Source organism: Molossus molossus, unplaced genomic scaffold, assembly GCF_014108415.1.
Source record: "Molossus molossus isolate mMolMol1 unplaced genomic scaffold, mMolMol1.p scaffold_m16_p_6, whole genome shotgun sequence".
In the NCBI taxonomy this organism is placed as follows: Eukaryota; Metazoa; Chordata; class Mammalia; order Chiroptera; family Molossidae; genus Molossus; species Molossus molossus.
This window is the reverse complement of record NW_023425399.1, coordinates 109,379,031-109,406,846: the sequence shown is the minus strand read 5'-3', so window position 1 is coordinate 109,406,846 and position 27,816 is coordinate 109,379,031. Positions and strand designations below refer to the sequence as shown.

The following is a 27,816-nucleotide window of genomic DNA, read 5'->3' as shown; positions in this document are numbered from 1 at the left end:
AGCGGAAGTGCCCGGGCGAGAGGCGGGACGAGAGCCCGGAGGGGCTCGGGATTGCGGAAGTTTTGTGAGGAGGGTCCGGCGGCTCTTGGAGCTCTGTGTAGATTAGGATCCCGTCCGGAAGGGAGGGTGCTGCTAGGGGTCGGGGAGTCATCAGCCTGCGCACTCTTTTGGGGTTACACCAGGCGGGGCTCGACGTCGCCGCTGTTGGTCCTGTGCCTTCGTTCCTCCCCAGGGAACCGCTTCGGGTCTCCGCCATGGCATCCACTTCGTCCAACCTCCAGGTATCACCGGCCTCCCTGCCCCTGGGGAGCGGGAGCCGGGGGGGGGGGGGGGAGGGAAGAAGCGGCCGCGCCCCCGGTGCGCTCTGGGAGGAGGGCGGTGCCCAGCCGCAGGTGGGCGAGTCCGTGCTTTCTGCCCGCTTCCGGGGTCTCCCGAGCGCCCTGCTTTCTGAGACTCTTGGCTTAAGTTGAGGCTTTTCTTTTGCCTTCACACCAGCCGAATGCGAACCGAACTGGGCAGAACGGTGGACGGACGCTTCCATCAGGGTCAGCGAGCGTGGGAAGCGCGTCCTGTTTGCAAAGCCCTGCCTGCTCTGGACCCGTTGACAGTGGGGCGGTCCCAGCTCTCGGCAGCTCCTCCAGCGGGGCCGGCAGGGCCCGTTTCGGGCTGGCAGGGGGATGGGAACGAGAGAGCAGAACTGGACTCCGAGGAACCCGTGGGTTCCCTGAGCACGGGCGTTGGTGTGCATTCTTCTGTGGCTCCCAAAATGTAGCACCGTAAGATCGGGGATGTTTTTTAGTTACTCTGTGGCTCCACCGCCTCACCCCTGCCGAAGTGATCGCGGTATTTCACACACAAATCATGAAATCTAAAGTTTTCGACTAAATCGTTGGACCTCTGTGGATTGGACATGGAGAAATTTCTGAAAACTGTCTCCCATCTTCAGAATGGATCTGAGGCTTCAGTAGGGTTTAGAATGTGACTTGGCATCGAGGATACCCCAGTCCACTAGGTCATTTGGGGACAAAAGAAAATGAAATACTTATATTGAATACTTGTCTTGGTCTTGCAGTAGCTGGTTAAATGGGCATTTATTGAGCGCCTGGTACAGGCCAATGGAGGACCTACTGAACGCAGGATCATTGATCCTGAAGAAAGACCTCAAAAAGTAGACCCATTTAAATAGAAGCCAGCCCTCCGGTATGGCTCAGTGGTTGAGCATGGACCCATGTCACCAGTTTGATTCCTGGTCAGGGCACATGCCCCCGTTGTGGACTACATCTCCAGTACTGGGCGTGTAGGAGGCTGCGGAGGCTGCTGATCCATGTTTCTGACCCATGTTTCTTTCTCCTCTCCCTCTCCTTTCCTCTCTCTAAAAGTCTATAAAAACATATTTTAAATAAATAGAGGCCACAATTCCACAGAAAAGAGTAGAGGGGGAAGGGGCTTGCTTGAGACTTCTGTCTTGAAAATGGACCAGAAAGATTATGAAAATGAACATATCTTTTGTGAAATATTAAAATCATAGCTACAACTTATTTCTTAGAACAAAGAATAAGTCACATGTTGGTTCCTGTATCTTTTCCAGCAAGATTTCATTCAACTGTCCTGGCCAGCATTGCACAGTGGTTAGAGCGTCGGCCTGTGGACTGAAGGATCCCAGTTAGATTCCTGGTCAAGGGCTGGTTCATCCCCAACCCTGGTCCGTGTACATGCGGGAGGCAACCAATGGATGTGTCTCTCTCACATCTATGTTTCTCTCTCTCTCCCTCTCCCTCCCATTTGCTCTGAAAATCAGTGGAAAAAATACCTTTGGGTGAGGATTAAAAAACAAAAAGATTGCATTAAACTAAAATAGAACAATCTTCATTTATTGATAGTGTTTAGTAAATGTACTTGTATAAAATATGGTCATTTGATGAAAGTACATATTGTTCTTTGAGCATGGAAGATGGTTTATTTTAAAATGCCCGTCTTGTCATCATACCTTTTGGTTTGTCAGTTAACTAGTTTTATTCCACCAGGTCTTCATTTGTCAGACTTTGCATGTGATTTGGGCATTCTATAACATGATTTTAATTTATGCATTGACAGTGTTTTTCTTTTGGAAAATACGCAGTTTCATTCTATAATCAGTTTGTGTTATTTAAATTGGATTGTTGGATGTTCTTAAGTCAGCTGGAGATCGATCCACTTTAAAAGCATTGTTACTATTAAACAGGGAGGGGGACTGAGTTATAATCCTATTAGTGGTTGGTTCACAGATGCGCTTTCTCATTCAAACCTTTCAACCTCCTAACCTAGGAAACATGGATAAAAAATACTCAAATAACGAATAACTTTCCCACCAGACAAGGCAAAAATCCCTGTAGCCGTATACTTATAATCTAATGGACGAATGCAGATAACTAAAGAAAAATTATAAAAGAATACAGTAAATAGTATAATAGAATTAGAGGTTAGTGTGGGAGGGCAGAAAGGAAGGCACGTCTAACACTTAAGGACAGATGGGAAACGTTCCACAGAGGAGATAATCATGAGCTTAGATAAAGTGACACTAATTGTCCACTTGGTGTTTGATGTGATCTCATTTAATCCTCAAAACAGCTCTTCAAGGTGAATATTATTCCAATTTCACAGTATAAGTAATCGAAACATATCAGGTTCAGTTTTCCCAAAGGCATACAGTTAATTAATGTTGAAGATAGTTTTGAATCCAGGTCTGTCTGCTTACAAGTTTGTGCTTTTGTCATTACAAGTTTATGCATCCTTGGACAGGAAAGTGGGACTCGTTCCAGGCAGAGAAAAACAACATTTCCTCAGTCTATAAATGTGATAAACTTTGGAGAGGGTCAGGAAAAATGGCAAGTAATGAAGTATGCATAGAGCAAAGTTTACTCAGGTATGAATATTTCTTGGAGTGTCAACTGTGCCATGCTATTTTGCTAAGTCTTGGGGAATCATAAAAGAAATAAATATATCATTCTTGACTTCCAAGGGCTTATATGTTGATGTGAAAACAGACATGTAAAGTGACTGCTAGGATACTGTGTGATCACTGGAAGTCTGTCTAGGAGGCAGAGAAATCTAGAGGAAGCACAGGAATAGGCCACCTGGTGTGCTGGGAAGGGCTTTGCTGCAGGAGGACCTTGACTGCCGGGTCCAGGAGAAGCTGGAGTTTACAGGCAGACAGTTGGATCAGGTTTTCCAGGTGGAGAGTGCTCGGAGGCATGGAGTCTGAGTTGTCTGGGTTGTCCCCATAATTAGGTATGACTGGAACTGAGTGCAAGGTGGGAGGACGAGCCTAAGTAGACCATGTCACATAGGTGACTGATCCTCATCCAGGTCTAGATGGTAATAGGCTCAGGTTTTTGTTTTAGGGTGAAACTATCAGGTGTATAGGGCACAACTTGTCTGGTAGCAAGCCTGGGGCAGGGAGCCAGTTAGGCAGGGTTCTGTGTGGTGGGAGATACGGACACCTGAAGAAGTATATTTCCTGTTAGAATAAAGAAGAAGGGATTAGTCAGACACAAATTGAAGACGAAGAGCCAGGCATGGTTCTTCTTTCAGAAAGCGAGGGAGGAGGGGGAGGCCAAGTGTTTTTCCAGGAGATCTGAGTGGGTAGGAATTGGTTCTGGGATTACAGGACGAGGGGCATGTTTGGGACCAGGGTGGTCCTGAACTTCTTGAGTTTGACATGCATCGAGAATAAATGTCCAGTGAGCAGTTGGAGACGTGTGTGTAGAGCTGGAGAGAGAGGACTGGGCTGAAGGTGTGGATTTGGGAGTTGCTGGCACGCAGGTGGTAGTGTGTGTGTGTGGGGGGCGGGGGTGTCTAGAGAGTTCATGGAATGAGGGAAACAGGACCAGGGGAGAAACCCTGAGGAATAGCAGCACTTTAAGAAGAGAGAAGGTGCTCCTGAAAAAGGATCCTTAACATAGTCCAGAGTAAAAGCAGGAGAGAGGGTACCATGGGGCCAGAGGAGGCCATGTCTGGGGTCTGTTACTAGGGTTAAATGCTGCTGAGGGGAGGGTGGGGAGGGAGACAGTTGGCATTCAGGGAGCAGGAATCATTGATGTGGGAGGACTTAAGAAACCGAGATGAACTTGGGGTTCTCCTTGGGACTTGGCTGTGGAGATGAAAAGGTAGTGAGATAGTAGCTTCAGGGGAACCTAGTAGCCGGGTGTTTGCGTTTGAGGAGTCGAGTGACATGTCATTGGTGGAATAAATGTCCCAGAAGGCAGGTGGGGATGAGCTCAAGAACACAGGGGAAAGAATTAGCCTTGACACACGGGCTGGGACATCTTTCCTCCTGAGATAGGTGATGCTAGAATTTACCCAGTGTCCCAGGGTTTTCTAGCGTGGACACGTCATGGTCTCCTGATCTGAAAAGGACAGCCCCAGAGGTTCCCAACCCTATACTTCAGTACTGAGGACTGGATCCTGGCTCGCCCTGGGGTAACGTTTTCACTCAGTCTCTTGCCAGCTTCTGTGCTAGACTCTGGAATATGAAAGAGTGAACTCAGTAGATGAACTCCCATCCTCATGGAGTTTCTGTTCAGTGGGACAAGTCAGGCAGAAACACGAAACCCACATGCACAGGGATGAGCCACTGGAAGGATTTTACTTTTTAAGTGATTTCAGAGAGAGGAAGTGGGAGAGAGAGAAAGAGAAACGTCGATATGAAAGAGAAACTTTGATCCGCTGCCTCCCTCACGCCCCGGCCTGGGGTTGAACTCCCAACCTGGGTATGTGCCCTGATCAGTAATTGAACCCGCCAGCTTTTGGTGTACAGGTTGACACTCCAGCCAGCTGAGCCACAAAGGCCAGGGCCACTGGAAGAGTTTTAAACAGAAGAGTGATGTGTTTTAAAATTGAATAAATTTGGGAGTCATCAGCATAAAGATAATCAGCTTAAATGATCAAAAACAGATTACATAGGGAGTAATCAGAGAGAAGTGAGCCCCGCCCAAACCCTCCCCCCCCCCCCCCCAGGAATTCTGAATTTAGCATCTGGTGCCAGAGGAAGAATCAGCAAAGGAGATAGAGTGGGAGCGGCAGAGTAGGAGGAAGACCTGGCAGGTGGCTCCCCGGAGCTCCGCAGAGGCTGTGTTCAGGAAGGGAGTGCTAGATGTCGCAGTCACGTTGGCGATGCAGCCGGCCTTTGGATCTGGCATCACAGAGACCTTGCGGGAGCCGTTGTGTTGATGTGATGAGGGGCAGGAGCCCAGACCGGCTGAGCGGAAGGGTAAGTGGTGGAGAAGGAACTGGCACGAGTAGAGGCTACTCTGAGATGCTGGCCCCAAAGGAGCAGAGACAGCTAAGCCGAAGGGCGTTTCAGTGTCAAAGGAGGATTTCTGGCGGAGGGCTGTCGCCTGCGGACAGCAGTGTGGAGTGGAGAGAAATTGTTGTAGGTGACACGTGGAATTACCAAAAGGAAGATTCTGAGAACGTGATGGGGGATTTTCCCCCCATTTATTCAACAATTTTATTGAGCATCCATGTGTTCTAGGCTCGGGGGCGGGGGAGCGGAGCTCCAGATGAAGTCCCTGCCATCACAGACTTCATTTTACCTGTACACTGAGGAGACAGCCAGTGAGAGGGGTCCAGGTAAATATAATGCTAAACGGTGACGGGGTAGGAGTGCAGGGGTGAGGGGCTGAAAGAGGAGCGTGCGCTTGGATAGGAGAACAGGGAGGGCCTCTCTGAGGGATGCCATTGGAACTGACTGAAAGAGACCCTCAGGTGTCGGTCTGGGGAAGAGCAGGGAAGAGCATTCTGGGGGGATCAGCAGTGCCTGGCGGCCGGGCTGCAGAGCGAAGGAGGAAGGAGGACCGCAGCATTGCAGGTGGGCCCAGATGGAGCCAGGGCCAGGGCCTTTAGTTCTTGTAGATCATGACCCAGCACTGGGTTCCTTGGCCGCGGTGGGAATCCATCTAAGGGCGCCCTGCACTGGCTGCTCTGTGGACTGGAGGTGGCAAGGGTGGAAGCCGAGGAGACTGGACGGTAGGATCGAACCAGGGTGGGAGCGAGGAAGATGGTCAGGTTATATTCCGAAAGAATTACTAGCACTCCCGAACCACACAGTTAACTTCATTTCAAAGGAAAAATGCTAACAGGAATGGGTGAAGTGGGGCATTCAGCAGAGAGAACAGATATGTATCATCTCAAATCCTCATCCTCGGGTAAAGGGTTGGCGTGTGGTGTCCAGTACAGGAGCTACATGTGGCTGTTTAAATTTACTTCAAGGACATTGAAACTCAGTCACGCTAACCACAGGTGCTCAGAAGCCATATGTGTCTAGCGGTTCCTATATTGGGCAGTGCAGATACACGTCCGTCATTAGAGAACGGCTGGTTTAAAGTCATGGGCACCATATTTGGAGCTAGGTTATTAAATTCTGATTGTAACGTTTTACTTTAACAAAGGTCAGCCTAAAAGAGGGCTGACCGCGAAGGAGGGGATTGCGTGACTGAACTGGTGAGTGGCACAGTGATTCAAAATAACATGAGAAGAAAATTACAGCCAGAATAAGAAAGAACTTATCTCTGCACATGGCTCAGCCACTGCACCTTCCTGATGCATTTTTCCATGACCCGGCACATGGGCCCACCAGGTGACCACGTGCTACGACTCTACCCTTTACCTCCTGCCTCGTTTACCAAACTTTTGAAAATTTAGCTTTATGTTCAGGCTAGCTGAGCTGTGAAACATGACTTCTACATTCTGTCAGTTCTCAAGCATATGATTTAGGTTCCTCCTGCTACAGCACGGGGCGCATGTGCCCAGGGAAGGCCTCTTCTCCCACTGACAGCTTTCATCCCTTCTCTGCAGTCCAGGAGCAGCTGCTTCAGAGTGCAGTACTCTTATGTGTGATTGATTTGGGGGCTGTTTGAATAATTTTTTCTTATGTGAATTATATGCTTATTTTTAATACAGTATAACCAGGATCATGTTTTCTCTGCTAACTCTTATTTCTATTGAATACAGTTGTACTACCTAAGTTAATCCAGTTGGAATGTTTTAATAAACCATGCTTATATGTGTGTGCATATTTTTAAAAATTAAAGATAGTTTAATGAAAATTTCCTTTTGACATAATTTTAGATGTCACACTCACTGTGAGAAATAATACAGGGATCCCGTGTACTCTCTACCCATTGCCTCACATGGTGGCATCTTGTAAAAGTGTAGTAGCCAGGATGGTCGCACTGATACATGCCACCAGTCGTGTTCAGTTTCCCCGGTCTAGTACTAGTGTGCATTTGTGTATGTGCAGAGTACCTTCACATGTAGGTTCACGTGACTGTTGTGATTCAGAGCAGTTCGATCCATAGGGTGTCCTTCCTGACCTTTGTAACCAGTCCTCTCTCCCACCCCCCAATCCCTGTATCAGTAGTTCCTTCCTTCTTGGTACTGGGTAACACTCCATGGTGGTGGTGTTCAGTTGTCCCTCGCCACCTCACGCTTCGACTTTCGCAGCTTCACTCTATCGTGGTTTTTTCCAAATACTAGACTATATTTGGAAAAACCGCCATAGAGTGAAGCCGCAGAAGTGGTGAGGGACGACTGTATAAATGAAGAATCCTACTTTGCAGAAATTCGTTTACCGCGGTAGAGTCTGGAACTGATTAACCGTGATAAACCAGGGCCGAGTGTATCACAGTTTGTTTACCATGCCATTGTTGATGAACATCTGATACATTCATGTTCAAGTTTCTGCATGAACAAAGTCTTCATTTCTCTGGAAGAAATGCCCAGGAGTGCAGTTGCTGGTTCATATGGTAGTTTTACATATTTAGATTTGTAAAAAACAGTTTCCCAGAGTGACTTTGTCATTTTACATCCTACCTGTAATATGTGAGTGGTCAATTTCTCCATATGCTCACCACAATTTCTCTGTCTCCTCACCGCCAGTTGGTATTGTCAGTAACTTTTATTGTAGCCATTCTGATAGATGTGCAGTGACATCTCATTGTGGTTTTAATTTGAATTTCCCTAATGGCTAATGATGTTGAACATTTAATCGTATGCTTACATCTGTATATCCTCTTTGGTGAAATGTCTCTTGTCTTTACCCCATTTTCTACTTGGATTCTTTTTTTAACTGTTGAGTTTTGAGAGTTCTTTATATATTCTGGATACTAGTCTTTTACTGGGTATGTGGTTTGCAAATATTTCTCCCAGTCTGTAGCTTGTCTTTTCATCCTTGAACAGGATCTTTTACAGACCGAAAGTTTTTAAGTTTGATGAAAATATTTATTTTTTCCTTTTAGATATTGTGCTTTGGTGTCATCTGAGAACTAAGATTTTATAGTTTTACATTTTATATTTATAATCTATGTTGAGTTAATTTATATTTATAATCTATGTTGAGTTAATTTTTGTCTGAAGTGTGGTGGTTAGGTTGAAGCACGTGCGCGCGCTCTCTCTCTCTCTCTCTCTCTCACTCTCGCTCGCTTATGTGTATCCAGTTGCTCTCACACCATTTCTTGAAAAGCTTGTTGTTCTACCATTTACTTGCTTTTGCATTGTTGTCACTCACTTGGACATTATTTGTATGGATTTATTTTGGGGAGTTTTGTTTTAAATACTTCTAAAGTAGTCTGTGTACATTATGGCCATTTTTAGAAGATGTGGAAGTAGAAAATGAAAAATTAAGTTTTATCAAAGATAAGTTGTTAATTTCCTTCCCGATTTTTTCCTGTGCTTGTTTTCTTTTGGTTGTTTGAAACAGTTGAACTTGTATCTTTCCAAAAAACTTTAATTATAAATACCTTCCATGTTGTTACAAATGTTTCTTAGTATTATTTTAATCATTCTATAATTTTCCATTGTGTGGCATCTTTTTGCTGTTTAAAATTTTAGTTACTAAGGTTTGTTTTTGTTTTTCAAAAGACCTTTCTGGTTACTGTCCTTTAGTTAATTACTGGGTTAAAGATGTGGGTATTTTTTTGATTCTTGATGCTTCATTGCCCCATTGCTTCTGAAGGGGTTTTACCCATTTACATTTGACTGTTATATGCTTTAGATAAAGCGATATTTGATTTTGAGAGTTTTCAGATTATTTTTTGATTATTCTGTACTAGCCTTAACCTTAACTTTCATTGAGTGCAAATTGTGTGCAAATCTTAGTGATTGATACTAAATAAACTTGTATTCAGATAGCATTAACCCATATAACATTTAATTTGCATTTTATAAATAGTTATAATTTGTAAGAAAATGTTTTTGTGATTTAGAAAAAAAGATTTGTTTTAAGGATGTTTTTATATTTAAAAAAACAACTTTTCATATGATTATTTCAAACTTACACTTATGCTTTGATTTTGGTGGTATGATTTTGATGGTATGAATTTGTTTCTCTTCAAACAGAAAGCGATAGATCTTGCTAGCAAAGCAGCCCAGGAAGACAAAGCTGGGAACTATGAGGAAGCCCTTCAACTCTACCAGCACGCTGTGCAGTATTTTCTCCACGTAGTTAAATGTAAGGCCTGGTTTCTGTATTTAAAAATACTAAAAGAAAAAAATATTTATTATATTTCATTTATGAAAATTGTAATACAATGCCAGAAAATTCTAAACCGTCAATTTGCATCCACACACAGCCTACTAGCTTTCTAGTATGCATCTAGACAGGTTTTAGATACTCAGCTAACAAATCTGCACAGCTATTATAGTTATTACTTTGCATGCCTGAACATATGAAAATGTCATAGTCAGTGGAAATACGTTTTTATTTTAATATACCCAGATTATGTAATCTGAACCTTCTTATATTCGAGCCATCTCTTTGAAAATACGCTGTTTTAAACTTAGGCTGGGAAACTTTTTTGTGCATTTTCCGAATAGTGGGTGTTCGCCGTGTGCCAGGCCCTTTGTAGGCCCCGGGATGCAGCAGCGGGGGGACAGGGCACAGACTCCTGCTTCGACTGTGAAACCTAATGCTGAACATGGGTATAGTAAGATGTTAAAGAAAACATCTTTCTGGTCAACTTTAAGTTGTTTTTAAATAAAAAATTTTAGCTTTTAAACTTCCCATTTAACTTTGGAGATTTTTCTGTCAAATTAAAGTGAAACTAAGAATGAATTCTAACATATAAGATGTGGGGCTAATCCCATGAATTGCGTATATTGCTGAAGTCTACTTTTCAGATAGCTCTCACAGAGGTCTGCGTATATGTAGTAAAATTACTATATGTATACTCTGTTATACTCTGAAATAAAGCTTACGTAGGCATTAATGGAAATGGTCGATATGGCTTTACTTCTGTTTGCCTTATAACTGGTGTGTATGACATAAGCTGCGTTCAGCTAGCTGCACAGAATGTCGGGAGTATGAAACCCACAGACTGTTAAATAATCTCTTATTATCCAACATTAACTTAAAACATCCTAGTGCCTTGCTCAGATCTTTCTGACTCAGACCCACTGTTGGCCTCTGACTTTGCTGAAGGAATAGAAAAGATTGATAATCCTTGGTTACAACCAGCTAGAGATGATCTTCCTCCCCCAAAATAGATTGTCCTTGTTTAGAAGGATATCTAAGAGCTTGACCGTATCTGGGTATAACACTAATGGGACGATCTCTCATTTCCCTTTAATAGATGAAGCACAGGGTGATAAAGCCAAGCAAAGTATCAGGGCAAAGTGTACAGAATATCTTGATAGAGCAGAAAAACTAAAGGAATACCTGAAAAAGAAAGAGAAAAAACCACAGAAGCCCGTGAAAGAGGGACATCCGAGTCCAGCTGACGAGAAGGGGTATGTATTTTAGAGTGTTAGATTTTATTGTAACTAATTAGAAGATTAAATTAAATTTTATCTGTGAAGCCTTGGCCAGTGTGGCTCAGTGATTAAAGCGTCAGCCTGAGAACCAAAGAGTCGCGGGTTTGATTCCAGTCAAGGGCATGCACTTTAGTTGTGGTCCAGTGCTTAGCCCTGGTCTGAGTCTTGCAGGAGGCAACCAGTCAATGTGTCTCTCTCACGTCGATGTTTCTCTCTCTCTCTCTCTCTCCACCTCTCACTCAATCGGAAGATAAATGGAAAAGTATCCTCGGGTGAGGATTTAAAAAATTTTTTTCTGTGAAATAAATTTCTTTTGTTTAAACTAGGTGTTGGCAAACAGTTGCTCCTGGGCCAAATCTGACCTACAGCCTGTTTTTATAAATAAAGTTTTATTGGAACAGAGCTTCCCCCAATCATTTGCCTGTTGTCTATGGCTGCTTTTGTGCTCTACCAAAAAGTTTGAATAGTTGCAGCAGAGACTGTATGATCCATAATTCCTAAAATATTTACTGTCTGGTCCTGTACATAGGATGTTTCCCAACCCCTCATTGACCAAGTTCAGGGCATGATGTACCTCAAATGACCCTTCATGACCACTTGGTAGTAATAGGAAAAAGCATTTGTAGGCATTATGTTCTTTATCTCTGGCCATTGTGTAACATTGAAATTTAAAATTATAGGAATGATCTGTGAATTAAATCTTTGATTAGTATTATTGACTCTCAGTCTGTACTAAGCACATGGAAAAAATGAAAAATGACTCCAATAATGTGAATAATTTGTTTGATATCTCATGTAAAAATTTTTTTTTATCCTCACCTGAGGACATTTTTCCATTTTTTGTTCAGGTAGAGTGGGAGAGAGAGAGAGAGGAACAGAGAGAGAGAGAGAAACATCGATGTGAAAGGGACACATCAAGTGGCTGCCACCCGCACAACCAACCAGGGCCAGGGACAAACTGCAACCGAGGTACGCACCCCCAGTGGGAACCGAACCCAGGTCTCTCGGGACCGCAGGCCGATGCTCTAACCGCTAAACCAAACTGGCCAGGGCTCATGTAAAAATTTTTGATGTGAATTTGCTTTAGATTTTATTTTATTTTGTCATTGTAAAGAAGTCAACACAGCATAATTTATAAACATCTAAACCCAGTTTTGAAATGTCTTCCCAGATGGGAGATGAATCACTTACAGATGCAGTTTATTATTCAGTATGTTCATGCCAAGCTCTGCGCTGAGCAGTGGGAACGTGTTCTCTTCACATCCCCTGACCATTCTATTAATTGGTACCGGAAGTGGTTCCAGATGAGAAAACACACTAAGAAAACGAGATTCTGGGATGGGGTTATTTGGCCTGTTGGGGCTGCAGGCTGGAGGTTCTGGTTAGGGTTAGAGGATGTGATACTCATAGTTCATGGTTTGCAGGGGCACAGGTTACTTAGCCAGGCCCCTGTGGTGACCAGGAATGAAGCACCTTGAAGGCAGTGCTTTGGGGGCTTGGGGGCTACTACCATAGTCCAGTTTGAAGGACATGAGCAATATAAGAACTAGAGTTAACTTGCTGCTTCAAACTACATGGGAGAGTTTGAAGAAAATGATAAGCTCAAGGTTTTATATTCTCTGTTCAAGACATGGTCAGGGAACCAGGGGTTTTCTGGAACACTGAAGGATATTTTACCTTCTGCAGCTGTAGCACTGACATAACTAAAGTCAGACCCCACTGATCTTGTGGATTATTAAATTTCAACACAGACTCAACTTCACCGGGTTTCTTATGTAAAAGGTGGGGCATTTATGGAAGACTGGGACTCCAAACTTGAAGTGAAACTGTTGAGAAGAATTCAGTTGACTTCAAGAGCCAGGACCCCCGACTCACCCTGACACTCCCTCCCCCGCAGAAACGCCCTTTCCTCCCTGAGAGTTGGGGCTCTTCGGTCTTGCTTGAAGATGCTGTGTAATGCTCTCTGCTGAGATGGCTGCCTGGCAAGGGGTGCCAGCTCTGAATTGGACAGCAGGACCCACTTTAGCTAATTTAAGGGGTTTATCAGAGTGTATTACCTCACAGAATTTAGGGGCCAGGGAATCAAGATTGGATTCCATATAGCTGGGAGAAATGCCCGGCTCCACCAGGGTCATTCTGGCAGGGATCCACTGCTGCCAACTCCCCTTCCGATGCCAGGGAGCGGGAGTAAGACCTCCACCACAGCTCCCTCAGCAAAGCCGGTGCTTTCACCTGCAGGAGTGACCTTCATGCAGACCCCACCTCCCCCTTGGAGAAACTCTGGTCTCATGTAGAAACCTAGCTGCAAGGGAGCCTAGAAAGGGCAGTGTTTCTTTATTGATTCCAGAGAGAGAGGAAGAGAAAGGGAGACAGAAACATCGATGAGAGAACATCGATTGGCTGCCTCCTGCATGCCCCCTGCTGGGGATTTGGCCCACAACCTGGGCATGTGCCCTGACCAGGAATCAAACTGGTGACCTCTTGGTGCATGGGTCACTCAACTTGGTGCACTCAACCACTGAGCCACACTGGCCGGGCACTTTATTGCCTTTTCACTGAACATGTATCATGAGCATCTTTCCAGTAAACTGTTTTGACAATGTCATTTTTATCAAGATTGCAATGTATTCTATCCTGTGCTAATTTCTATAATTAATGGAACATATGTAATTCTGTTTTCCCGATTGCAAACCGTGTGGGCATGATTATCCTTATAACTTATTTTAAATTATTTCCTGAGAGTAAATTCTTGGTTATGAAATCTCTAGGTTAATCTGCTTGTTCCTGGAACTTAGTTCATTTTCATCAGAAAATTTATTTATCCTTCGGAACCCACAGATTAAGGGTTATAGAGATTTGTACCTTAAATAATGAATATTGGGGGTTTTCCTCCTAGTCATGGCTTCTTGTTCTAATACATAATTTGCCTGTTTCTGGTGTCTTTATTATTGTTTACAACTCTCCTGTAAGTCATCCAAAACCCTTTGTGGGCTGGGTGTGGGGCATGCATTTGTGAATTAGCACATGCATAGGTACATCATAGGCCTTGGAAGCTAGTTCCAGACTTCATTCTGATCTATTTGCCCCTTTCCTGTTCATGGTTCCACATTGATAGATGATATGCCTGCTTAGTAGTTTATTTAATATGATCTTAAAAGTAATAAAATAAGCATAACTTGTAACGTAAATGTCTTATTTTACTACTTACAAATATGTTAATCTTTTCTTCATTTTTGCCTTATTTTGGTAGCAATGAATGATCATTTGAATATATTAAATTCTTTTTATTAGGAATGACAGTGATGGGGAAGGAGAATCTGATGATCCTGAAACAAAGAAACTACAGAATCAACTTCAAGGTTGCTTTAGATTTCATTTTTAAATTTACTCTCTTATTTAAAAATCTCATAGTGAATTGTCTATTTGAATTCCCCGCCCATCATTTAAATGCAGTTGAAGAACTGGCTTTCATTCCCAGTGATCACATGCTGGTTTCCACAGGGTTTTTCTCTTTGGGGTCTCTGGTGGTTTTATTTTTAATGCAGTAAAAATATTGTTTGTTTGTTTGTTTTTTATCTGCCTTAAAAAGCCTGTCAGTTGACTTACTCTCTTTCATTTTGTCTTCTTTGCCCCGTTAGAGAAGGTGACATTTAGACCAATAGCATACTACCAAATCAGAGGAACAGAAAGAATGAGGTCTTACACTTGGCTTTTATTGCTATTGCTGTAGTTTATTTATCGATGGTTTATTTTATGTTCCTACCTGCTCTTCCTCATCTGCTTTTTCATTCTGTTTCAGCCCCGACCCTTATTTTTCTCTTTCCACTTTCATTTTTACCTTCCACACAGAAGCAAACCCTTTAATTCTCCTCGACTATAGTCTAATGGCATGATGGGGGGAGTGTGGATTTTGGCTCCCTTCAGATCTGGATTCCACCCCAGGTCGGCTACTTAAATCTTGGTCAAGTTCCCTAACATCTCAGAGTCTGAGAGCCCAGCTCTAAAATAGAAATGAATAATATTTTCCTTTCAGGGCTAGTAAAAGATTTCTGACAATGTAAAAACTGCCTAATATTATATTTAATAAATTCTAGGAACTCAATAAATGATAGCTCTGTATATAATAATCTATTTCATTGCTGGCTTCTTTAGTTACTCAGATTAGATTGTTTTTTAATATGTTAGTGATTTTTCAAGCTGAATTTTATGTATTGTTCATTTGAATCTTGCGAATCTTGCATTTGAATGCATAACTGGGACATATTTTCATTATATAGGCTCAGCTTGGTTAGTGATTGGTGAACAGTCTCTCCATTTTGGTAATACTTTATCTGTCTCTCAGCTCCACTGGATGTGTAGAAGGATACTATAAGGAGAGTATCTTAACACTACAGTTAATGAGGATATTTTTGTATGCCTAGAACCTCAGTGGTAGATGTAGTCCGAAGACAGGCTGAGTCTTCACTGCCACCCACTGTGCAGGGCAAGCGGGGACACACTTCAGACCCAGTGAGTTTGGCTGGGCAGCCCCGTGGTCCGTGCCCAGTGACCTTTCAGTTGTAAGGCGAAAGCTTTTTTCTGTGTTTTTTTTGGGGGTTTGGTTTGTTTTCCCTCTCTTCAGTCCTGCCCACTCACCCCAGGTAAAAATTGGATTGTATCTTTAGTTTTGAAAATGATACAACTCAGTTTTTAATTGAGAATTTTTCTTTAAAAATCAGTAATGAGCCCTGTCCAGTTTTCCCAGTGGTTAGAGCGTCGGCCTGCGGTCCGGAGAGACCCGTCGGTTCCCGCTAAGGGTTTGTCCCCGGCCCTGGTTGGTCGTGTGGGTGGCAGCCACTCGATGTGTCCCTTTTACATCGATGTTTCTCTCTCTCTCCCTCCCACTCTATCTGAACAAAAAATGGAAAAATGTCCTCGGGTGAGGATAAAAAATAAAATAAAATAAAAATACATTTTTATCACTGAATATTCCAAAGCCACCTTTAAACTTTAAGAAAAAAGTATTAAATGTGAAGATTAATTATGGCATGTTTAGGGAATACATGGCATGAAACTTATATATAAAGTAAACTTATTTTTGTTTAACACAGCCCCTTCCTATCTGATGACGTAAATCATTTCCTCATGTAGGATTACTAATCTGAATAGAACAGAAAAGGAAAAAGTGAGTTGGCTTTCTTAATTCATACTTAGTCTGAACTTTTAGAATGCAAAAAGTGTTTGTGGTTTTATTTAATTTTAATCTATCGCTAAAGATTTTCATAATTTAGGGAAGTTGCAGAGGATAACTACTCCTAGAATAATAGGTATTTCCTCATGAGAAGAAATAACCATAAAACTAACTTCCTTGGCAAACAGCAGATTGTGTAAGTGGTGGTGTATTACTGAACCTACTCAGCTGCACGTCACTTGGAACAGACTGTTCAGTGGCTTGTCGTTGAGCACTTTCTATATCCTGGAAAACTGGAAAAGCTTTTGATGAAAGATAAACTAAAAAGTTTTGCCAATACCTATATTAAAAGAAATATTTTGTTGACTCTTACTGCAATAATTGCTATGGCTTTCGAATATATGATGTTCAAAAACTAAATTATTTAAATAACCTTGTTAATGGTACAAATTATAAATAGGTCTGTGTAGAAGCCAAATCAAAAATTTGGCATATCTCAGGAAAGGATTGCAAATCTACAAGAGTGTATTTTCTCTCCCCATCATTATCCACTTCTCTTATTTCCCTCCCCCTCCCATCTCTTCTGTCTGTCTGTCCATCTGTCTGTCTACCTTCAGTTCCGTTTGTTAAGTGTATTTTCTTTCTGTGGTTAAAGGAGAGTATTAGATCACCATTTTTGTGTGTGTGTGGTTGTTTGGTTAAAAAGAGAAATAGTAGATGAACCCCCGTTGAGCGAGTACTTCCGGTACTCCAGAATTAGTGCTGTAATGTAATGTTTGGTGCTTTTCCAAGTGCTCTGATATTTATTATGTCATTTGACCCTTACACTAGCCTGTCTGAGTAGTTTGGACAGATGATGGTATGTTCATTTCGCAGTGAGGAAACGGTCATAGGAAAGTGACTCAACCTGGGTTATCTCGCCATCCACCCCAGGACCTGACTCCTGCTGACCACTCCCTGCTCCCAGCTACTTCCTCATCACGCTCTTTCAAAGAGATTTTTAGGACCTTAACTTTATCCAGACAATTTTATAATATATTTCTTTAACATCATTATTTCATGCTGTCTTCTAAATTTGATGAAATAGTCTTCCTCAATTTAAAGATGACATAATATTTTTAGGTGCCATTATTATGGAGCGACCTGATGTGAAATGGAGTGATGTTGCTGGTCTTGAAGGAGCCAAAGAAGCACTTAAAGAGGCTGTGATATTGCCTATTAAATTTCCTCATCTTTTTACAGGTGAGGTGACTTTTTAGTAATTTTCTTTTATGATTTTTCAAAACCACATTGATGACTAAGAGAGTAGAGTGAATTCTTGTCACCATGCCATGAGTTACTACCTTAGATAAACTCTGAGGCGGTGTTATGCCTTTATACAAAAGTATTTATTTTATATACATATGCATTTTTAATATACATGCTGCAAAATAATCTAAATGTCAGCCAGTGGGGCATAGGGTAAATCACCCGCAGTGGGACGCTGTGCACTCATCACACAGAGTGAACGTCCGCATTCAGAATCTTAGATCTGCGTTGCAGTTACGTGGAGAACGTCCACGTTTATTCTTATAAAGATCAAAACACAAGTTATAAAATACATGTAGCATGATTCCATGTTTGTTAAATAAACGTGTGTGCTGAGAAGTAGGTGTAGATGGATTGACGTAAATAAGATGGGTGATTTTTACTTTTTCTTTTGACTTTCATCTGAAATACTTTTTTGAGTTTTTTTGTAATGGACATATACTAGTTTTATAGGAGTGTTTTCACTTCTTAAAAAGAGGAGTAAGAATTATTCACCATTTTCAGGTAAAGTGCGCATCCCCTAGTGGCGTGGGGGCAGCCTGTCGACTGGGAGGATGTTGCTGACCCGCCATCCGGGATGGTTGAAGTTACAGCCCCAGCAGTGGGCGAGTCGTCTGTGCCAGACCGTTTCTTGTTGTCCTTTTTGTGACTGGTAGCCTGTGTTTGTGATTTGGCTATACCCATAGTCTAACAGTGACACAGAGGTTTTCTGTTTTTTTTAAACAAGCTGGTTTACGTAGAGAGCAAATCTGTGGTGTTGGCCTCAAACTGAACAGGTTGGGAAGTGATGTCATGTAGAGCAGTGATGACGAGCAGAGAGCACGTGGGCCACCGTCGTCACCGAGCTTCGCGGTGCGACTTACAGCCTCACTCAGGAACATGGAACTAACAGTATAGAAGTTGACATCACAGTCCTAGAGAGGTACACTTGCAGTTGAGTTGACCTCATTTTGTTTTACTTATACCAGCGCTTCTCAAACGTGAGTCATTTATGTATCATCTTCATGAATTATTTTCATACTCGTGCCATTATATAAAAAATACTTTTCTTTAAATCACTCACTTCGAGAGCAGATCTTAATGAAAGCACAGCATAGATATACAGAGACATGCAGGAACCTGAAAATGTTCAGCTTCATAAATTATCAATAAGTAAATATACCAGCGTAATCGTCAACCAGATCAAAAAGGTCAACCTGTAACCCGGAAATCCCTCTGCCTCTTCCCTCCCCAGCCATAATCACTCTCTACTCGGAACACCGTAGATTGTTTTGCCCATATTTGAACTTTTAAATCATCTTATTTTACTTAGTCATTTTATTTTAAAAGACTGCTTTGTGTTTACCACAAATGGAAATTTTACTGTTTGTCTAATACACATTAAAAAGATAATCATTTAAATAAAAAGTGTTTGTATTCCACCTAAAGGCACTTTAAATGCCACCAATGTCTTAGGTGCTACACTTAAGGAACACTAACATGTTGCAGACATTAAAACAGGAAAAGAGAATTCAAGTAAAAGTTGAGGCTTTTGAAACAAATATAACAATATTTAGTTTTGCCATTAGTCGTCTGCATATCATTCCTTTGTGGACACTGTGCCCGTCCACAATTTGCACTTAGCATTTTTCAATGTATACTTGATATTTTATTGCCAGGTGTAGCCCAGCCTGATTTATTTTAGGCAGCATTATAATTTCTCACTGGCAAAATTGAGATACAAGGGGCTGATTGGTTCACATGTTATATTTTGGGAAAACTAGGATTTAAGGGTAGATTCCCCTATCATTACCCACCTATTTGAGTGAGAGTATGCTACCTATAATAATAACCTGTGCTTCCTGCTGGAATCAGGATTGAGCAGAACTTCACAAGGGGTCGACCAAACTGTAGTTCTATGCTCCAAAGGTCATAAATATTTAAAAGAAAATATTTTCAGCTGCTTTTCCCCTGTGGATATAGTTTCTCAGACAGTATTCTGATACCAAGCAGTGTACCCGGTACCTGGTCAGAAGTGCCTTTTAACTGAACTCCTTTCCCCACTAGACCATGAGCCCCTGGAGGGCAAAGATCCTTTTGTATTCGTACTTCTCTGTCTGCACATCGTCGTTTGTAATCATAGTGGTTGAATGAATGAGTGAGCGAGCAAATGGACTTCCTGTTGGAAGGGTTATATTCACCTTTGACAAAGGGTCTCTAAAAGCAGATAAAATACATTTAAGATTTACCTTTGATTTATTAAAAAAAGTTATTAGTAGCTTTAGAATATAAACCTCCTCACAGTATTCTTCAGGATGGATGATGTCTGTGATCACTGAAATCAAGTTTTGAAATTCTCTTGTTGTTTTTCTTATGCAAATTTTAGGTAAGAGAACACCTTGGAGGGGAATCCTCTTATTTGGGCCTCCTGGAACAGGAAAGTCCTATTTAGCCAAAGCTGTAGCCACAGAAGCAAACAACTCCACCTTCTTCTCGATACATTCCTCCCACCTGGTTTCTAAGTGGCTGGGTGAAAGCGAAAAGTGAGTAATAAATGGACTTGGGTTCTGAGTGTTTCTTTGCCTGGTAGTCACTATAGGACTCTACAAAGGAATAGGTTTCTTACATCAGTAATAGACATTCAGAGGAGTGACATCATACAGGTGTTCATTTCTCTGTCAAATCAGTCCCCAGTTTGGAATTTATTTCATTGTGGAAAGATAATATGTGTATATAGTTTAGTAAATCATGAAATGCATTATCCACATGGAGCATTCTTATTTTCTGGACCACGACGTGATAAGGTTTTTTAATCTATAGAGTTCCTGTCCTTACTGTATATTGTTTCCGACTTTTATGCCATGTGTCGTATACTATTTTTAGAATCTGAAAGCTGCTGTTTATTTTCAGGCTAGTTAAGAACTTATTCCAGCTTGCCAGAGAGAATAAACCTTCCATTATCTTCGTCGATGAGATCGATTCTCTGTGCGGCTCGAGGAGCGAAAACGAGAGTGAAGCAGCGCGCAGGATTAAGACGGAGTTCCTGGTCCAGATGCAAGGTGCTGGCGCTGACTTCTGCAGTACTTCCTGCTTGGGGTGCAGCCGTTATTAGATCAAAACACAGAATGCTCCAGCAGAATGTGTTCATTCTGACAGGCTGCTTATTGTGCCGTGTTTCATTCCGATTGCCTTTCGTCTGGTTGTGATCCTTGTGCAGGACTCGCTGGAGTAGTCAGTGAAGGATCCACATATTCACTTGTATCTGGGGCAGGATCAGTAGAAGGAATATGTGGACTTGAAATGAAATCTCCCAAGAAATATTTTGAAAAGAATATTAATAGTGTTTGTCTACAGCCTAGGAGATTTGACTCTTGGGAATATTTGTATCATGTTTTAGTAATTTGATGATTAAGTACAGTTTTTTTCAGAGAGAGACTCTCAAAATGAGATACTTTGATATTAAAGCATCACATTGTTAACAGGCCATAGGGATAAGGTTTCACGAACACTAAATGACAAATTATTGAAAATATTACCTATTTTGATGCAGGTGTTGGTGTGGACAATGAGGGAATTTTGGTTCTGGGAGCTACAAATATACCCTGGGTTCTGGATTCTGCCATTAGGCGAAGGTATGATGCAGCTGTAAATATCTTATTTCTAATTACATTTGTAACAAGTGAATACTAATTCCCATTCTGTCCTGTGAGGGGTCATTCTGATACGTTTCAGAATCTTTTTTGATGTGCCCTAACCCTGTTGTCCCCCTGCCTTGGGGGAAGAGAGGCAGGTGTGTGTTTGCTTGTTTCCTATACATACTGAAGATACAAGATTTTCACACACTGGCATCTTTCATGTTGGGAAAGGTAATATCTAACACCTTTAGTTTTGATTAAACTTAGTAGCCACTGGTGCTTCAGAAATTTATAAATATGTAGTTTGATATTTCAGTGAAGGACCTTCATATAAAATTTTAGCAAAATAACAGTCATAAGTTAAATGATAACCAAGATGTATTTTCAGTTAAAAAAACATATGTCTGTAATTTTTAAATTGCATATGAAACTTGAACTACAGGAAAGGTGTCCACTCTGATGGTTCTTACTGCTCTGCAGTTCCCTGTTTCATTCCTTTACTGCTGCCTGATCCTGTCCACTTGGTTTGCCAGGATGCTAGATTACCACCCAGTACCAAGAAAGGAAACGTACTAGTTGTTTTTGAAGATGGACTAACTCTGAAGGCGTCTCTAGAGATGATGCAAATTTCCAGACTCCTCTCACTGCCACAGAGCATGACCTGAGGGAAAGTGTCTTCACAGACCTCTCACATCTTTCTCATTGCTTTCCTCCTGTCCGCAGATATGGAGATCCTAAGAGGGCAAGCAAAATTATTGTTACTAAAACATGGGCTTGAATTATAATACAGTAGAATTACTTGTTCTGGATACCCATTATAATAAAGTGGACATTTTGTGTAATAAATATATATTTATTCTGACATATTTTGACTAAGTTTCCTATTTTGAATTTAGAGAGTTATTTTGTCATCTCTTATTTCATGGTGTTGATTGTACTAATCTTCTGATCTGAAGTTCCGCATATAATTCTGTGGGAAACTGTAGTCCTGGAGGACATGTCATGTCCTGAATTCCAGACATATAAACACTGTGGCGAGATAACCCAGAAACCATGTGAGAAAGACTAACCCATTTCAGCCACTTCCCTGGCTATTCTGGTTTTATTTGTTTTGTGTCCTGGACATTTTAACTTCATTTAACCTAAATATATGTTTAACTCTGGCACATATGGGCCTTTAACTTATTCAACTTAACTTGGTACAAATGAGAATATCTAAATATCTTGTTTGTTCTTGAAAATATTCTAATTTTCAATAGAAATGAAATATATGTAGTAATATTCTTACTGCAACTTTTTTTTTTTTTTCACTTTAAGATTTGAGAAACGGATTTATATTCCTCTGCCAGAGGCCCATGCCCGAGCCGCAATGTTCAAACTGCACTTGGGGACCACTCAGAACACTCTGACGGAAACGGACTTCCGAGAGCTCGGGAAGAAGACGGAGGGCTACTCGGGGGCAGACATAAGTGTCATTGTGCGAGACGCACTCATGCAGCCTGTCAGGAAAGTACAGTCGGCCACCCATTTTAAAAAGGTAAGGGACTTTTATCCAGCCTCTCGTGTGTTTAAAACCAAATTCCAAGACCATCATAGATTTGTCTTCAAAGAATTTTAGGAAGGCTTTAGTTTTGTATAATAAATAAGTGGATTTACATAATAGACATGCTTCCATTTCATTGAAAATAAGTTCTCAAAGGAGACTTGACTTTGGGTACTGAATCACAGTGCATTATATAGATAATGCATTGTAGAATTGTACACTTGAAACTTACTAAGCTTATTAACCAATGTCACCTTAATAATAAAATTTTTTAAAAATACTGTAGCAGCCCTGGCCAGTTTGGCTCAGCGGTTAGAGCGTCGGCCTGCGGTCCAGAGAGACCCGGGTTCGGTTCCCACTAAGGGCACGTACTTCGGTTGCAGTTTGTCCCCGGCCCTGGTTGGTCGTGCGGTGGCAGCCACTAGATGTGTCCCTTTCACATCGATGTTTCTCTCTCTCTATCTCTTCCTCTCTCTCCCTCCCACTCTATCTGTACAAAAAATGGAAAAATGTCCTCGGGTGAGGATAAAAAAAAAAAAAAATACTGTAGCAATGAACATTTTTTTCCATAAAATTTGTTTATTAATTAGCCATTACTAATAGTCTAAAAGTATTTTAAAATTTTCTGGGTGATGATTTTTGAAGCACTTATTTGATGTAAGTGTAGAAACTTAAATATATAGTTACCTCTCTGTAAGTAGAAAATCTGAGAGCAGAAGCTGTATTTGTACCTCATTAACACAATGAAAATAATAATAGCTAATGTTGTTTAAATATTGACAGGCCTGGCACTGTGTTTATTTTTTGTTATTGTTAATCTTCACCCAAGGATGTTTCTTCCATTGGTTTTTTTAGAGAGAGTGGAAGGGAATGAAGGAAGTGGGAGGGGAGAGAGAGAAACATTGATGTGGGAGAGACTCATTGATTAGTTACTCCTGCATGTACCTCAGCCAGGTCTGGGGTCAAACCTGCAATTCAGGTACATTCCCTTGACCAGGAATCGAACCCAAGACCCTCAGTGCATAGGCCCATGCTTTCACCACTGAGCCACACTGGCCGGGGCAGCACTATGTTCTTTTTTTTTTTTCAGTTAACTCTTTAAAAAATATGTGTGTGTGTGTGTGTGTGTGTTATTTATTTTTGTTACAGATGTTTCTCCTTTTGTCCCCATTGACAGCCTCCTCCCCTTCCCCACCCCCACCCCGTCCCAGCTTTGTTGTCCATGTCCATTGGTTATGTGTCCATGCATATAAGTTCTGTGGTTTATCTCCCCCCCACCCCCTCTTCTGAGGATTGTCAGTCTGTACCCCACTTCCAAGTCTCTGGGTCTACCCTGTTCCTCAGATTGTTATGTTCATTATATTCCACCAATAAGTGAGATCATGTGATATTTGTCTTTCTCTGCTTGGCTTGTTTCACTTAGGATAATACTCTCCAGGTCCCTCCGTGTCATCTCAAAGGATAAAAGATCTTTCTTTCTTAGCTGCATAGTACTCCATTGCGTATATGTACCACAGCTTTTTTATCCATTCGTCTACTGATGGATACAGATCTTAGCTATTGTAAATAGTGCTGCTATGAACATGGGGGACCATATATTTTTTCTGATTGGTGTTTCAGGCTTCTTAGGGTATATTCCTAGAAGTGGGATCACTGGGTCAAATGGAAGTTCAATTTTTAATTTTTTGAGGTAACACCATATTGTTTTCCATGGTAGTTGCATCCGTCTGCATTCCCACCAGCAGTGTACTAGAGTCCTCTATTCTCCACACCGTCACCGACACTTGTTTGATGATTTGTGAGGTGATACCTCATAGCACTATGTTCTTTTATCTTACAGTTTCATTGGGTCTTTACCCAAACTGCAAGAGGCACATACAGCCATCTGCTGATAGTTAATCTGAGGCATAGATTACCTGGGCATGATTAAACTGGGACTGGGAGGGTAACATGGTTGCCAAGGTGCAACTAGATAGGGGCAGAAATGTGATTTTCCCCCAGGTAAGGTGCACTTCAGAATCTGAAGCCTCAACATTCTGCTCTCCTGCCCCTACCTAGTGCACTGTTTTCTCTGCATGAAGAGTTCAGCATAGATGGTTGAGGTGGAGGTGGGTAAAAGACTATGGCGTGTTTGGATATGCAATTTAAGGAGCAGTGGAGGAGGTAATTTGGACCTCTTGCTGAGGACAGCAATGTCCAATGTTACTCAGGAACATAGATGTGAAAATCCTGAAAAGCTATTAGCACATGTAGTCCAGCAACATATGACAAGACTAATATATCATGACTGAGGTACATTTGTATGTTCCTTTTTTTTTTAAATCCTTACCTGAGAATATTTTTCGATTTATCTTCAGACAGAGTGGGAGGGAGAGAGAGAGAAACATTGATGTGAGAGAGACACACCGACTGGTTGCCTTTCACACAACCCTGACCAGGACCAGGGACAAACCGCAACCTAGGTATGTGCCCTTGACCGGAATCGAACCCGCGACTCATTGGTCCACGGGCTGATGATCTAACCGCTGAGCCAAACCAGCCAGGGCAAAAATAAGTATTTTTTAATGATGACCTTGAATTAGAACCTGAATTTGAAGCCTGACTCCACAATTTGTTATATCTTCTGAGCAAATTACTACATTGTTTAAGGTTCACTTTTATCATCTGTAGAATAGGGATGGTAACACTTCAAAGTGCTGTCGTGAGAGTGAAGGGAAGTCCTACTCATAAAACACCCATCGTGGTACCTCATTAACCTGTGAATAGTGCTCATCTCCCCTTCTTTAGCCATCTCATTGCTGAGAGAATATAGTAACTTAGGATCAAGTTATGCTACAGCCATTGTTTTCTTCAGTTCCCTTTGGCATTTCCTTTCCCACCCAGAACTTCTCATTGATTGTCTGTAGTGCAGACCAGCAGGGACAGCTTCCGTGACCCTGAGTTCACGCCCTGTTAGGGATGAAGGTGAAGTGCATCTCTCTGCAGCTCCATCCTTTCCCCATCTCTCAGTCACCAAGTTTGCTTGTTTATTTATCAAGTATCTAAAGTGCTAATCTAGGCCCAAAGGTAAGTCATAAAGCACAACAGTCAAAAACCACAGAAATCCCTGCAGTGAAATGTTTGTGAGGAAAGACAGACAGTGACAAGGTGAGAATAGGTATTTCTATTTTGCTCTCAAGGGTTATTACCACTTAATAAGCATTAGAAAAAAAAGAAAAATCTTAGCTAAAGGTAACTGTTTCTTTTTTCTTTTTATTTAATTTTTTATCTTAATTCATTTTCCCTCTTTGATCATTGTAAAAAATTTCAAAATATAGAAAAAGATCAAGAAAAAATTTAAATGAAACAAAATCTATCTCGTCACCCAGAGATAACCACTTTTTATTGTATAGTCTGTTTATTTTGAGAAGTAAACATCTTAATGAAACATGAAATAATAGAATATGTTGAAATTTCCTGATCATGGCCTAAATCTTAATATTTATTTAATTTGTTCAAATAAATATTCTCAATTACACTTTATCCCAGGTTCAAGGACCTTCACGAGCTGATCCTAACAACATAGTGGATGACCTGTTAACGCCCTGCTCTCCTGGGGACCCGGGCGCCATTGAAATGACGTGGGTGGATGTCCCTGGCGACAAGCTCCTGGAGCCGATTGTCTCCATGGTTCGATATTTTGTTTTATTTTTAAAAAATTATTTAAACTTATCTTTGTAATTTGTCAAAGATAAATATTTTCAGTTATATAAGACTAGCTAGAAAGTGCTAGCATGATTAGGCACACTAATTTAATACTGTCACTTATTTAAATACTGCAGTGCTAAAAAATATTCTGAAATAATTTTTATTATAAAAATTAATATTAAATTTCTATTTGTACTGAAGGAGTTAAAATAATAAGGCTTTATTTTGTAAGATATATAACTTTTTAGGGAACTTATTGTAATGGAAAGGTACATTTGTTATATTTATATTTCTTATTGATAAACACTCAGTTTTTTAAATCTTCTGCCTCTGTTACAGATATTCAAAGAGCTTTATGTCAGAACAAACTAACTTCCCAGGAGAAACTTTTACATGATATGGAGACATAGATATAAAGATATATGTGAACATGTATATGTATATAAATATATGTATAAGTGTGTGTACACACACACATTTATTTGTGTTAATTAATCATAGTGCTTATCTGAGAAGTTATTCAGAAACTCTTTTTTTTTTGTTTCAGTCCTTGATTTATTTATTAATTTTGGTTCTTTTGACCATTTTCGTACTATTTTTTTATAGGAGACAAAGCCATAGCCTAGAACTTAATTTTTAAATGAATCCCTAATATTATCCTATTTTCTTATCATTTTTATCTTAACTTTAACTAATAGTTAAAAATTCTGATTTGTTGATTTTAATCAAATAGTATTCTGTTTCACATAAGTATACGTGAATGAGTATATTTTTGAGTTGCACTTGGAAAACCGCTCTTATTAAGAAGATACTGTTAAGACTGGAAGAGAGGTTGGGCATATTGTGGAGGTGTTGAGCCTCAGGCTATGAGAGCGGACTGCTCTGCTGGGTGGGGGAGGGGCTCTTGAAGGCAGTGATGAGCACAGGCTAGCAATCGAAGGTTTCTGTGCAAAGGAATAACACGGTCAAAGCGGTTCTTTGTAAGAATAAGAGTTTAGCCCAGCCAGTGTGGCTCAGCGGTTGAGCATCAATCCAGGCACCAGGAGGTCACCGGTTCGATTCCCGGTCAGGGCACATGCCCAGGTTGTGGGCCTGATCTCCAGTGGGGGGCATGCAGGAGGCGGCCAATCAATGTTCTCTCTTATTGATGTTTCTATCTCTCTCTCCGTCTTCCTTCCTCTCTCTCTAAAACTCAATAAAAAGAAAGAAAAAGAATAAGAGTTTATTCTCAGTAGCTTATGGTATCCTGCAAATACTCCGATTTAACCTTAGTTGAAAGACAGCAATGTGATGATAATGCAGTGATTGAATCTGTCACTGATACTCCTCCCTCCCTTCTCTGGCAGGCGGACATGTTGCGGTCACTAGCTAGCACAAAACCCACAGTCAATGAACACGACTTGCTGAAATTAAAGAAGTTTTCAGAAGATTTTGGCCAAGAAGGCTAAACCAAAGACCAGGAAGACGTTTGCCACGTGTGTTCTCTCTGTCGTCGGCATCGTCGCCTTTCCTGGGCGGCACTCAGGTCGTCCTCCAGTGACCCTTCTGTGCAGGGAGGCAGGGCTCACGTCAGTGCTCCTCTGCATTGTACATGTCTGTGTGCTCTCTTACCTATTACATGCTCTTATTAACAAAATTATAAAACAACGGGCTCTGAAGCCGTCTGGTGTGGCTTGGTTGAGCATCGACCCAGGCACCAGGAGGTC

The 27,816-nt window shown here is 41.3% G+C and overlaps 1 protein-coding gene across 2 annotated transcripts; it reads left to right on the top strand.

Moving 5' to 3' along the window:
- Positions 1–17: 17 nt before the first annotated feature.
- On the top strand, positions 18–27,816 carry VPS4B (vacuolar protein sorting 4 homolog B). 2 transcript variants are annotated; one of them, XM_036245256.1, is made up of 11 exons: positions 18–281; positions 9,376–9,487; positions 10,608–10,764; positions 14,080–14,147; positions 17,081–17,200; positions 19,632–19,788; positions 20,156–20,304; positions 20,796–20,877; positions 22,198–22,417; positions 25,952–26,092; positions 27,457–27,815. In XM_036245256.1, exons 1-11 carry the CDS (start codon positions 255–257, stop codon positions 27,556–27,558), a joined length of 1,335 nt encoding a protein of 444 aa, XP_036101149.1. In that variant the 5' UTR covers positions 18–254; the 3' UTR covers positions 27,559–27,815. The 2 variants fall into 2 exon arrangements, with proteins under 2 accessions (XP_036101149.1, XP_036101150.1); XM_036245257.1 differs by lacking the exon at positions 18–281 and adding an exon at positions 2,731–2,902 and having other exon boundaries at positions 27,457–27,816.

Bases quoted from the DNA above. Each gene is read 5' to 3' on its own strand.
- VPS4B (XM_036245256.1), top strand. From the start codon at position 255: ATGGCATCCACTTCGTCCAACCTCCAG. The intron at 17,201-19,631 runs GTGAGGTGACTT...TGCAAATTTTAG, and splicing joins ATTTCCTCATCTTTTTACAG to GTAAGAGAACACCTTGGAGG. The intron at 26,093-27,456 runs GTTCGATATTTT...CTTCTCTGGCAG, and splicing joins TGGAGCCGATTGTCTCCATG to GCGGACATGTTGCGGTCACT.